At 44.6% G+C, this 14,240-nt stretch overlaps 1 protein-coding gene across 3 annotated transcripts in view; it reads right to left on the reverse strand.

Annotated features, from left to right (window-relative positions):
- The window catches only part of HHAT (hedgehog acyltransferase), a 147,245-nt gene that overhangs the window by 97,838 nt on the left and 35,167 nt on the right, over positions 1 to 14,240 (reverse strand). For all 3 annotated transcript variants that reach the window (XM_033144836.1, XM_033144835.1, XM_033144834.1), the window contains exon 7: positions 10,729 to 10,879. In XM_033144836.1, the coding sequence (XP_033000727.1) occupies positions 10,729 to 10,879 (151 nt within the window). The remainder of the gene's footprint in view (positions 1 to 10,728; positions 10,880 to 14,240) is intronic.

Below are 14,240 nucleotides of genomic sequence, written 5' to 3' on the forward strand. Positions count from 1 at the left end.
TTGCAATGATTGTGATAAAGCAAATGTTACAAGAGCTGAAAAACCCCCGCTTACTAAAGAGGAAGCTGAGAGGGCATATTTATACCCTACAGGTGTGAAAGGCCCTACAATAGGATCCTGCCAGTGGGAGGGGTTTTATCTCCCCCATATGGTGCGGGTCAAGTTTGACAGACAATCGGGGCAATCACCGATGTCACGATGACAACAGGTGACCTGTTTTGGCCCACACAGTTTGAAATCCAACTGAGCTCTGGGCCTACTACCTGGAAGAAAGCCTCAGCATTGCTTCCCCCTCTCCAAATCTCAAACACTGGGCTGGAAAAGGATGCTGCGTCTTTTTATCTTCAAAGACGCCATCCTCTGGGTGAAACTCTTCAGATTAGGAAGCAGGGCCTTCCAGTGGTGATTTAAAACTATCCATCAGGGATTCTTTACCTGCGATTCCTGCACTGAAGGGGGTCCCTTTACGATTCTATGATCTAGATCTGTTTTGGACTACAGCTCCCATCAACCTGAGCCAACACAGCTGCAGTCCAAAACATCTGGAGGGCACCAGATTGGCGAAGCCTGCCCGAGGGGATACTTCACTCTTCTTGAGGGCTGTTGGCAGTTATTTCTTACTGACAGTAAGAGCTGTTCGACAGTGGAATTTGCTGCCAAGGAGTGTGGTGAAGTCTCCTTCTTTGGAGGTCTTTAAGCGGAGGCTTGGCAGCCATCTGTCAGGAATGCTTTGATGGTGTTTCCTGCTTGGCAGGGGGTTGGACTGGATGGCCCTTTTGTTCTCTTCCAACTCTATGATTCTATGATTCTATTTTTTCAAAAGTCTGCTGTTTCTCCTTAGCATGCCACTTCCACATTGGTATTCAGCACACAGTCGTACACAAATCTCCACATACAAAAATAAACCCAAAAGCTGGGGGAGACTCAAATGCCCTCATGCAAAATGCCCACGCTCTACTGGTAGCAATAACCCATTTGATTAAAAAACCAAAACACCACATTGCCAAACAGCAAATAAAAAAATACAGCCCTCTCCACCCTACTCTGAAATAGCAATAACTTACACATCTGAAAGTCAAAGCATGTGCAAAACTGTGATTAGTTTGCATTTATGAGATGGCCGGTGGAAATGATGAGTCAGCCCCAACTGTGTCGCAGATGCCCTGAAGTCATTTCCCAACAGTTGCATTTCACCCATGCAATTCCTTATCACCACAGCCCCTTTGAAAGTAGGCTTGGCAATATTACTGCTGCATCGTGCAGCTCGTTAAATGTAAGGTATAAACTATATTATGTTTATGATAGGCCAAGTTGTTAACTGGGAAACAAAACTGGCTTAACCTCCACCAGGTCAAATGTGCCCTTCTTCAAATTTTGCGATGCAGTTCTCCACTCAGAAAATGTTTACAAAAATGCATTAATTAGGAAGGAAGTCTATATAAAAATGAACATGAGAAAACATGCAAAAATGCATTATACTAGGGTAAATCACTTGCAGAAATGTGTGTGTTAGTCCAAATTGCATGTAAAAAATGTGTTTCTTAGGATAAGGTAAAGGTGAAGGGTAAAGGTACCCCTGACTGTTAGGTCCAGTCACGGACGACTCTGGGGTTGTGGGCTCATCTCGCTCTATTAGGATAAATTCACCCTTAAATAACAACTTTTCATAAGGACGAAAAATGCACATTGCTGCAGAAATGTAGCGATCTGAATTTAAGATTAGAAAATGTGAAACAGAGAGAAATAAGATGGATAGATCTAAGTAGCACACAAAACATCACCATGCTGCAGAAGATGCCACTGTCACACACAAAAACCAAAAACACTAGTCTTTCAGCTAGGCATATTCCTAAAATTGAAGAGTTGTGCACCACCACATAAGCCAAGTGAGAAGATCTGAAATTTATACCCTGCCTTTCCTTCAGGCAGTTCAAGGTGGTATATATGGTCCTGCCCTTTTCATCCTCAGAACAATTCTGTGAGATATGTTAGTCTGAGAGATACAGTGACTGGGCTAAAGCCCAGTGAGCTTAACAGTTGACTGCGGATTTTAATGTGAGTCCTTCAAATCCCATTCCAACACTTTAACCAGTAAAACACACTGGCACTATTTGTAAAAGAAAAAAAGAAATCTGCCCTGAATAGAATAAAGATTGAGACACCTCATTCAGCCAAACACTTCTCATTACGAGACTTGCGAGGTCTCCATAATGCCACTTTAATAGGTAAGTAATCAAGTGTTACAGACTAGCCATGAAATTCTGGCAAAAATGAAGTCTGCGGGATCCTTGCCATTCATTCCAACAGGGCCAGAAACTCACGCCGTGGTTTTATTTGTTTTGGAAGGAAGGCACAGTCCTTCCTAATACCGCTCAAGTAGTACTAATGCAGTTGGAATTCCACTGCTGGAACTTCAAAGAGGCCAACAGTACTCAGTCAATCAATCAGTGAGCAGTATTGGCCAACAATATTTTTAAAAAGTTAAGCATAATCCCAGATACTGTATAAGAAAAGCGGTAACAAAACAAAAAAAAACCCACAAAAGTGGTAACAAAAACAACAACAACAACAATGCGCCAGTTATCCACACACATGCACCTCAGATAAATAAGAAGTGTTCAAAGCCATTAGCACAGCAGGCAACATCACAAGCTGACTTTGAGCCAACAGCAAAAGCTGTCCTTAAAATGCCATATTTTAGGAGCAGCCGGAAAGCAACTCCTTCTTCTATCGGTAGGGCATCCCAGGAGACTGATGCCGCAACTCTGCAACTCCCTGTTTGGCATGGCCACCAGTTGAACTTCAGTTGGCAGGGGATCGTGGAGTAAAAGGGTACAGAATGGATGAGGAACATCAGGTATGGGGGTCAGATTCGGTTCTCCAGGCCTCAGTACCTGGTCCTCAAAACTCTGCCCAGGTTACACCCCTTTTTCCAGGTTGTGCCCACTAACTGGTCCTGCTTCACCCCGTCTGCTTTTGAGTGGCTGAAATGTGTCCCTGAACTCTAGTAATGCCTGTGGGGAAACCAGCTATCAGGATTCGCACACAAAACGTTTGACTCACAAGGCATTTGGGATCCGAAATACTACTTTCTTTTACAGGTCTCAAATCTCCCAGCTTTCAGCTGCACTGGACGTCCCCAAGTTCTAGTGTTATGAGAGACACAATAAAAAAATTTCTCTAACTATTTTTGACATAACAAAATAAAATAAAAGATTCCTTCCAGTAGCACCTTAGAGACCAACTAAGTTTGTTCTTGGTATGAGCTTTCGTGTGCATGCACACTTCTTCAGATGCACACTTCTTCAGACATGCATAATTTTATAAACTCTTTATCATGTCACCTTTTACTTGCATTTTCAGTGGATTTCCATTGTGCCAGCAGGCAGACATCAAAGGAACACAGGAAGTTTGCCTTAGTTCACAGTCAGACCTTTGGTTTGTGTACTTCAGTGCTGGATATACTGACCAATAGTTCTGTGGGGTTTCAGACACAGAACACACACAGCCCTACCTAGAGATGCCAAAGTGGGACATTCTGCATGCAAAGCAGATACTCTACCACTGAGCTACAGCCCATCCATCTATTTATCTACTTGTACTGGTATGCTTTCAAACTGCTAGGTTGGCAGAAGCTTTGTGGGGGGGGTCCTTTACCTTACCTTTACCTTTACCTACCTTCGATCACTGTGATCAGGTGACTACTCAGTCCACTAATTGTTGATGGGCAAATGCCCACCTTTCCCCTTCTTCTGATACTTTTATCATTGAACTGAACTTAGAAAATATTGAATCACAGAATGGCAGAGCGGGAAGGGACCCAGAGTTAGGGACTTCCCCTGCATGTGAAGACAGGCTCCAGCAGACTGAGCGGACAAGACCAGAAGTGGGTCTAACGGTCAAGGAGGAGGTTTCTGTATGTGCTGTAGAGGGAAGTGAGGAGCAGAGGGGGCTTGTCAACCTGGGAAGAAGGAAAAATCTGATCCAAAACCTCAGCTGCCTTGAGGGGTATCACTGGGACAAGAAAAGACTAAGGAGTAAGCCCTACACAAATCCAGAGTGGAGTCCCTAAGGCGGTTGGGTGGTTCCTTGTATGCCTCCTTCCGGCAACTCCTGCAACCAAGTTGGTGCCAAATGTATTGCCCTGTTTTCCTTTGGACCATACCAACAAGGCCAAGAAGGAGGGCCTCCTTACACACTGCCCAGGCTTGCGCCCCAGGGAGGTCACTTCGGCTGCTAATGTTGTGGTTTGACTTCATCCCTGGAGGTGAACCCTATTGTCCCTCGAGACAGAGGGACGCCAACAGCAGCAGAACTTGGACCAGACAGCCCTTCAGACAGAGGACACAAGAATACTGTACATATAATGAGTTTGGGAGACTGGATTTGGACCACAAGGGTAGGCACATGAGATGCAGATGCACCATCAGAATTAGGCAGCAAAGCCAAAACATGAGAGAATCTGCTTAGCGAGGACTGATTGATGTTTTATGCAGGGTTGCAAGAAGATGCATGCCATTTCCAAGGCTGTTTAAACTGATAGTTCATTCAGTTCCCCCAAGTAGGGACCATCTAGGCTTTTAAGTTAGGATTTCAAAAGCAGCCACTTACTCACTGATGGACTGAGCCCCTGAAACTAGAATATCTCAGCACCACGGGTGTCTCTTTCAAACCCAGGCCTGCTCGACAAAAGGAACCTTCAGGGACCATCCACTCTTTGAAGAGGAACGGGATGTGGAACAGCAAGGTTTGGAAGAGCTTTGCAACATTAAAACTGGCTTTAATGAAAAGCCTGCTCCTATGGGGAGGAGTCAGCAGGATTCTAATGCCCTCAATTAGTTTGAAATATTTACTTGATTCAGCTGCTTGGATTCCTTCCTTTATTTTAAAGGCAGTACGGGGGGGGGGATATTCCCACAGCACAGAAAATCAGAACACGGGAAACGTCGCAGTGGTGCCTTTCTGAAACCTGCACACAGAGGAAGGGAGAAGGAAGTGTCAGCTTGTCTTTGCCCTTCCTTTCCTTTCAAGCTTCAGCTGCTGAATAACTCCCAGGGGAGGGTAAAGAAATGGCTGTTTGGTTAGCTACCAAGGAACGAAGACGGCTGCAGATGGGATGCAAGTCAGAATTAGGTGTGTTGTGCAAAGCAAATCGTGCCAGGCACTACAACCCTCACATTAGCAGAATGTCAGAAGGGTTAAGGTGCTTATCTTCCACCTTTTACAAAGCATTCTTAAAATAGGTCTAGAGCAACACAGTCCCAATGCTGATGCAGCGAAACAAAATCCTCTACTTTCCACAGGATTAGCAATTATTCCTTTACTATGGGGTGGTGGGATCAGTCGCCATGGTATGGGGACCCTGAGGCTTCTCTGCACTCAGCTAGTAAAGGTAAAGGGACCCCTGACCATTAGGTCCAGCCGTGTCCGACTCTGGGGTTGCGGCGCTCATCTTGCGTTACTGGCCGAGGGAGCCGGCGTACAGCTTCCGGGTTATGTGGCCAGCATGACAAAGCCGCTTCTGGTGAACCAGAGCAGCGCATGGAAACGCCGTTTACCTTCCTGCCGGAGCATTTATCTACTTGCACTTTGATGTGCTTTCGAACTGCTAGGTGGGCAGGAGCTGGGACCAAGCAACGGGAGCTCACCCCATCATGGGGATTCGAACCAATTATGCAATTATGTATATGTTCCTCAATGTAAGTCACATGAAGACCTACAACTAATAAGTTCAATAAATAAATAAATGTTTTTGCCTAGCTTGAGTGTACCACTGAAATCTGAAATTGCCTGTCAATATGTGTCTGATAGAGAGAGGGAGATGAGAAACTAGACTACTGTACAGACTTTTGCCACTGGTTCTGTCCACCACTGGCATGTGGCCCTTGGAAGGTTGTCCAGAGGGGAATATGGCTCTCAGGCCATTGCACTAGCTATACTCTACCTGCTTCAGTTCAGATCCAAGCACCACCACAACTGCCACACTCCATCGGTTCCCCTTTTGTTTGTATTCAGAATCAGTGACGAAGGTCCCCACATACCTGCTAGAATTTCAATCCCAACATGCTCTGCACTCCCGTGAAGGGGATCCCTGTCCAAACTGATTGCAGTGGAGTAGCGAAACGTGCAGCTACTCAGAGCCAAAACAGCAATGCAAACGCCTTCCAATTTATTAAACACTTCTGCCTCCAGCCGGATAATCTCTTAATCACCATGAGCCTGGAGGGAGCTGTCTTTAGGGATTTCGACAATTTCAACAATGCCAGTTCTCGCACTATATAGGATTAACAACTTTGATGTTCTAATACACTTGTGAGTACTTCAGAACAGAATAAAAAAATTATATTCTCCAAGTAAAAGGTTCTTTCTGTGTATTTTGGGGTGGGAGGAACGAGACTCATTAGGTCAACTCAGGCTCAGACTACAAGGAACTCCATATTAGTGATTTGCTCATGGTGTTTCTAGAAATCTGCCCAAGCAGACTAAAAGCCAGAACAGAGGAAGGGCGGGTGGAGAGAGGAGGCTTATTTCTTTCCCTCTGTCCCCCCCACCCCCAGTCGCTTTTCTCCCAAGTTGCTTTCTCTCCCATGGGGAAAACCACAGAAAAAAAAATGTAAGGATCTCATATATCATTTCTCCCATAAGTGGAAAAGGATGCTTGAGGAAAGAGAGTTTGACTCGGAAAGTGCCCAGAGGCAAAAGTGTTAAATAGCACTTCTCCTGCTGTGCTTCTTTTCCAATGATTTACAGCTAAATATGGGTGAATTTGTCAATTTTGTTTTCTGTCAGTTTCTCGTTTTTTGTTTTTCTAGAGAGTCCCTTCAGGCCTTTGCAACTGACACACACAGGTAACAGAAGCAGGTGGCTTGTCCAATGTACAGGAGCTGGTGGAGCTAGTGTGTGCATGCATGCATGCATGCATGGATGCATGGATGCATGCCTGGCCTCCATGCATGTTTAGCATCCCACCCCCGATCAGGTTGAATGCCCAAATAGCACTATTGTCCTCTGTTTGTGGCCTTCTAGTTTGAAGCCCAGGGCAATGCAATCCCTTGCCACCTCCAAAGCCTTCTGATATTTCAGGCCATGACCCTGTGCAAATTGAAGTAAGTTCCACTGAGCAACTGCACCTGCAATAGCCCTGCCTACGCTCTCACTGTGAAATCTCTGTTTCTGCCTTCCATCACTGACAACCATATTCCTATAAAAGGCAGCGAACAAATAAAATATCTCTCTACCCCGTGGGTAGCTGTGATTCATTATTTTAACTGTAAGGGCATGAAGGAGTCATAATTCAAGAGAAGCAGAGGGCAAGCTGGGTAGGTTTTCTTAGATAATTGAAATTGACCCATAATTCACCGGTAGCCATGGGAGATGTTGCTCCTCGCGTAACTCTTCATAACACCGTTTGGCATGAACTGGTTTTCAAAAACACACACACACATCCCATCTGTGAAAAGATCACATTTAATTTTTTTGGACAGGCGTTGCTTGCTATGTGTAAAGGGACAAAACAGCAATAAAAAAATATGTCTGCTGAAAGAAAAATAAGGACAGAAGAGGCTGCTGGATCAGGCCAATGGCGAATCTATTCCAGTATCCTGTTCTCACAGTGGCTAACCAGATGTCTGTGAGAATCCCACAAGCACCTGAGGACAAACCTACTCTCCCCTCCTGTGGCTTTTAGCCTCCAACTATGGAGGCAGAGCATACCCATCATGGGTGGTAGCCACTAATAGCCTTTGAACAATCCCTTTTAAACCCACCCTTTGGTGGTCCAACAGTCAATCTCTCTTCCCAAGGAAGTCTGGGACTTGCAACTCTGTGAGGGGACGAGAGGTCTTCTCAACACACTTAAACTACAGTTCCCAAGATTCTCTGTGGGGATCCATGACTGTTTAAAGTGGTACGATTCTGCTCTAAATATATTGTTCCTTCCTGTGATTATTATTTTCTTGGCACTCCTGTGGTTTAGGGTTAACATTTGAACTAGCTAATCTCGACATTTATGCCAGAACATGCATAAATTCAAGGTGCTTATTCAGACATTTCATCAACGTGGCAACACCTGAAAGTTTCTTCCAAACCAAAGAATTGCCCGCAGAACAGCTCAGAATACAACTGTGGTGTTCATATGGAGGTGGTTGCAAAATTCAACCAGTTCAAAGGTTGAAGATTGGCAAGTGATGGAGTCATCGGGAGGAAGGTTGTCAAAAATTGCCTTTCAGTTGGAATAATTAAACAAGAGCAGTTGAGGAGTCTCAGAACAGCAAATTTAATTTAATTGGGTCCATTGTTAGCCACTCTAATGATTCTCTTTCTTCCAGAATTCATTACTTTCTTTCTTTCCTTAAAACCGCAGAAGGCAAACACAGAAGCGCTTTGGTAAAGAGTTTTTACCCTTTATTAGTCTCTCCTACCATAGCTCATCAAAATCAATGGAGACAACACAGCATAGTTTGAGGTTATTGCTATTTAAACACTAAGAACCAGAGAACGTTGTTTCTCTATTACAAGGAGGGGAGCATAGAGTCTCATGGAAGGAGACTGACTAACACACCTTAAGACATAATAACTATAACCTGTTTATTGGAGAAGCACATGCAGTTTGCTTTCTAATAAGGGGATTTACTGAAATAGAAGTCATAATTCCCAAATTTCTATACCTAGAATTGTACTAAACATAATTAAAAACAATTTTCAAGATGAACACCTTAAGGCCAAATTAGACTTTATATGCAAGGTGTGTGAGAGAGAGACACTTTTAATTATTTTTATTTTTAAAAATAATAATAATCTGGTCTGAGAGATTGCAAGCAAGAGCAGAAATGTTACTCAACCGTTTCACCACACATTTTTCTCAATCAAAATACACACAGAGAGACAGAGACTTTTATTCCTGCTATGAAATATTTTCACCCATGGAGGGTGAAAACAGCCTGAAAGAGTTGGGTTTGCTGAAACGGAATCCTTTGCAGAAACAGCAGCTCCTATCACCAAACACACATAACACAGATTCATTGCACATAATGCTGAACCACTCTGGTGTTTTAGACGACACCTCCCATCAGTTTCAGCCAGCTTCCCTAGGTTGGAGGAATTTTGCACTATACGAACAAGCCAGAAAAGGGGAAAAAAGCATTTGGCTCAGGCACTGCCCTCCTAAAGTCTCCCACATGACAGGGAAGAGGACTTTGGCAGAGTTTTGCTTCACTTTTAACTGAATGCTGTTACATACGAAATGGGGTTGTATTCAATGTAGTGCTATGGCTGAAATTCCCCATGTTCTCCTCCCTCTAGAACCCTCTAAATCTGTTCTAGTGGTTCCCCCAACCCTCTGGATCGGATTTGGAGATGGCCCAGGGGTACTTGGGAGAAAGGAAGTTCCGTTGCACTAGTGGTAATCCTTGGGTGCTTCGTTTTGTTGAATACCCGCTTACCCAAGCATTTGACGGTTGGAAGTTCTGTCCCTGGCAACCTTGAAATTATTAGTTTAGAGAGTAGTTGGCTGCTTTTAGGAGTTTTTAACAGATTTTTAGAAGGTTGTTTTTAACAATTTTTATAACTTAACTGAGGTGCCGGATATGGTGTGCTAGGAAGGCCCTCCTCACAGTACCTTCTACACATTACATGTGAAGGGGGGAGAGCCTTCTCTGTTGTGGCACCCTGGCAATGGAACCCCTTCCCTGCAGACATACAACCGGCAGCAACTTTTGCTATCTTTTTTTGTTTGCCTTGGTGGTTTAGTTGTTTAGTTGTATGTCCCACAAATGAACACAACAAAACAGTGCAGTACAGGAAAATGATGCCTTCTTACACCCCGCCCAAGAGGGAACGTAGCTGGCAAAGCAGATGTCACTGACAGAAAGTATTTTCTGGGCATGGGTGCCAACTGACTAAAACCAGTTTGAGGAAGGGAGGGGGGTTCTTGGTTCGTTTTGTTCCTGTTCTTTTTAAGTGTTTTGTGTTTTCATCTTGTATTTCTGCGCTGTGAACTGCCCTGAGATCAATGGATGATGGGCGACATACAAATTTAATAACTAATTAAGAATAAGAACCTAGACTGCATTTCTGATCTAAGGAGATTGTAATCCCATCCCTCCCAGGTAAACCTTGCTTCAAAAGCTGCCAAGGACCATTAGATTTCTGATAAAAACCCAACTGAAGGTGCAAAACCAGATAAAGGCCTACGGAAATCAGCAAAATTTTGAGGCATCTTTAAAAGTTACTTTTTTCTGAAGCATACCCATTACCCTCCGAAAAGCACAGTGAAAATGATCATCCTCAACACTTTTGCTGCAGGGTCACCTAATCAAATATTACTTATCCTTCCCTGCATGAATTTTCCACACAAAGTGTCTTTTTCAGGGGGGACAATAATGAAAAATGAAACGTATTTCATAAAGATGTAGGGAGAAAATAATTATCCGATCAGTGGAGCTAAGTGGTTTGGATCCAATTCTAATCATTAAGAAGATGAACATCCCAAAAGCAGCCTTCTCCTCACCTCTGTGGCAGGAGAAAAGTAATTATTAGATGGGAAGGGCGTTTTTCAAAAGATCAGAAAGAGAAGCAGTTAGGAATGGAAACGCAATGCTGCTTATCAATTTGCAAGTTCTCTTGTAGGTGCAACGTGTCATGTGGCACGCAGGCAGAAGGCCGCGCAGCCCATACATTTCGCGAAAATTCAACCGGCGATAAACCTTTGCAGTAAAAAGCAAAACTAACCTCCACATTCCGGAAAAACTGTACATGGTGCTCACGCAGCGTGGCAAGTCGGGAGCCTTCAGGCCATCCATTCGGATAACAAGTGCAGGAACACCGAAAAGCACGAGGTATTTCACATAAAAGAAGAGGACCTGAGCCAACGCCAGCCCACCTGAAAAGAACGCAAGGCGGGAATATACAAGTCATTGTTTTAACACTCATCCTTCCCTCTCCCCGTAAATAAGGTCACTCTTTCATGTCGTCCAAATATGCATCATTAAGGTGTACAGTGTCTATTATCTCTTTCTGCCTCCATCAGTTGTGGATGTGTGTGTGCTGCTGATAACACCAAGGCCGCGGGTTCGATACCCATATGGGCCACCTGCATATTCCCGCATTGCAAGGGGTTGGCCTAGTTGACCCTTCCGACTCTACAATTCTATGATTCTGGTGCATGGAACATGTACACCAACTGTGCCTATTAAACAGGTTGAAGCAAACCATTTCTTTTGGCACTCCTTTCTTGTGACTTGAATCCATTGGTTCGAGTCCTACCCTCCGGACCAGGAGAAAACAAGCCTGCTCCATCTTCCATGTGGCAGCTTTGTAGATATTTGAAAATCTCCTCTGATTCTCCTCTTATTATTTATTTATTCATACATACATACATACATACATACATACATACCCCACCCATCTGGCTGGGTTTCCCCAGCCACTCTGGGCAGCTTCCAACAAAATATTAAAATACAGTAATCCATCGAACATTAAACACTTCCCTAAACAGGGCTGCCTTCAGATGTCTTCTAAAAGTCTGATAGTTGTTGTTTTCTTTGACATCTGGTGGGAGGGCGTTCCACAGGGCGGGTGCCACTACCGAAAAGGCCCTCTGCCTGGTTCCCTGTGACTTGGCTTCTCGCAGTGAGGGAACCGCCAGAAGGCCCTCGCGCTGGACCTCAGTGTCCAGGTAGAATGATGGGGGTGGAGACGCTCCTTCAGGTATATTGGACCGAGGCCGTTTAGGGCTTTAAAGGTCAGCACCAACACTTTGAATTGTGCTTGAAAACATACTGGGAGCCAATGTAGGTCTTTCAAGACTGGTGTTATGTGGTCTTGGCGGCCGCTCCCAGTCACCAGTCTAGCTGCCGCATTCTGGATTAGTTGTAGTTTCCAGGTCACCTTCAAAGGTACATTGCAGTAGTCCAAGCAAGAGATAACCAGAGCATGCACCACTCTGGTAATACAGTCTGTGGGCAGGTAGGTTCTCAGCCTGTGTACCAGATGGAGCTGGTAAACAGCTGCCCTGGACACAGAACTGACCTGCGCCTCCATGGACAGCTGTGAGTCCAAAATGACTCCCAGGCTGCGCACCTGGTCCTTCAGGGGCACAGTTACCCCATTCAGGACCAGGGAGTCCTCCACACCTGCCCGTCTCCTGTCCCCCCAAAAACAGTACAGTGGTACCTCGGGTTAAGAACTTAATTCGTTCTGGAGGTCCATTCTTATCCTGAAACTGTTCTTAACCTGAAGCACCACTTTAGCTAATGGGACCTCCCGCTGCCGCTGTGCCGCCAGAGCACGATTTCCTGAAGCAAAGTTCTTAACCTGAAGCGTTATTTCTGGGTTAGCGGAGTCTGCAACCTGAAGTGTCTGTAAGCTGAGGTACCACTGTACTTCTGTCTTGTCAGGATTCAACCTCAATCTGTTAGCCACCATCCATCCTCCAACCACCTCCAGACACTCACACAGGACCTTCACCGCCTTCACTGGTTCTGATTTGAAAGAGAGGTACAGCTGGGTATCATCCGCATATTGATAAACACCCAGCCCAAACCCCCTGATGATCACTCCCAGCGGCTGCATGTAGATGTTGAAAACCATGGGGGAGAGGACAGAACCCTCTAAACATACCCAGCTCCATCAAGAATTCCTCACAATTCAAAATGACCTTAACAGATTAGAGAACTGGGCCAAAGCAAACAAGATGAATTTTAACAGGGAGAAATGTAAAGTACTACACTTGGGCAAAAAAAATGAAAGGCACAAATACAGGATGGGTGACACCTGGCTTGAGAGCAGTACATGTGAAAAGGATCTAGGAGTCTTGGTAGACCATAAACTTGACATGAGTCAACAGTGTGATGCAGCAGCTAAAAAAGCCAATGCAATTCTGGGCTGCATCAATAGGAGTATAGCATCTAGATCAAGGGAAGTAATAGTACCACTGTATTCCACTCTGGTCGGACCTCACCTGGAATACTGTGTCCAGTTCTGGGCACCACAGTTCAAGAAGGATACTGACAACCTGGAACGTGTCCAGAGGAGGACAACCAAAATGGTCAAAGGCCTGGAAACGATGCCTTATGAGGAACGGCTTAGGGAGCTGGGTATGTTTAGCCTGGAGAAGAGAAGGTTAAGGGGTGATATGATAGCCATGTTCAAATATATCAAAGGATGTCATATAGAGGAGGGTGAAAGGTTGTTTTCTGCTGCTCCAGAGAAGCGGACACGGGGCAATGGATTCAAACTACAAGAAAGAAGATTCCACCTAAACATTAGGAAGAACTTCCTGACAGTAAGAGCTGTCCGACAGTGGAATTTGCTGCCAAGGAGTGTGGTGGAGTCTCCTTCTTTGGAGGTCTTTAAGCGGAGGCTTGACAGCCATCTGTCAGAAATGCTTTGATGGTGTTTCCTGCTTGGCAGGGGGTTGGACTGGATGGCCCTTGTGGTCTCTTCCAACTCTATGATTCTATGATTCTATGATTCATAAGGCTCGCTTTTCAGACCTTTGATCATCTTGTGTGCCATTGTATGCAATGAAGTTGACCCATTCAAGCAAGGAAGTCTGCTTACACAACAGAACTTCCCTTCCTTCTCCTCCACCCTATGCCTCCAGGTCAAATGGGACAGGCATGAGGAGAGAGGAAAGGGGCCGGGGAGTTCCATTGTGCAAGCAAAAGTTTTTGTGCAAATAGGACAAACTTGGTTGGATACAATCCAATGTTTTCAGAACTCTATCTTAAGGATTCCATCATTTTCTGGGTGAATGTTCCAACCCTCTGTGCTTCTGCAGCTAAACCACTCCCTGATCTGTAAATACATATAGCATCAATATGTTAAAACCTCTTCCTTCATTCATTCTAGTTTATGTAGCACAGCAGGTTTAAGAAAACATTAGAAATGTCACACTTCCTTCCAGAATCTCAGCTGGGACCTCCAGATTTGGATTGGTATAATAAGCAAATATTGATTTTCAGCTCAGCGGAAATCAAGACCTATTGATCTCGGAGATAAATATTTACCCTCAAAGGGCTATAAATCTTCATGTGTCCTAAATATAAAGTCAATAGCTGGTGTGTTCAGTGTTATTACAGACATTGCTCTACTTGTCCATCCAGAATTCTCTTGGTCTTTTATAGCGTGTGTTCCAAAAAATGTGCATTAATCTGCCCACACCCCACCACCCTGGAAAAAAAGAACCAACTGGCTTTCATTTTGTGGAAATTTCTGAGCTCCTGAAGACAATCTTCCCA

Source organism: Lacerta agilis, chromosome 3 (assembly GCF_009819535.1).
Source record: "Lacerta agilis isolate rLacAgi1 chromosome 3, rLacAgi1.pri, whole genome shotgun sequence".
Taxonomy (NCBI): Eukaryota; Metazoa; Chordata; class Lepidosauria; order Squamata; family Lacertidae; genus Lacerta; species Lacerta agilis.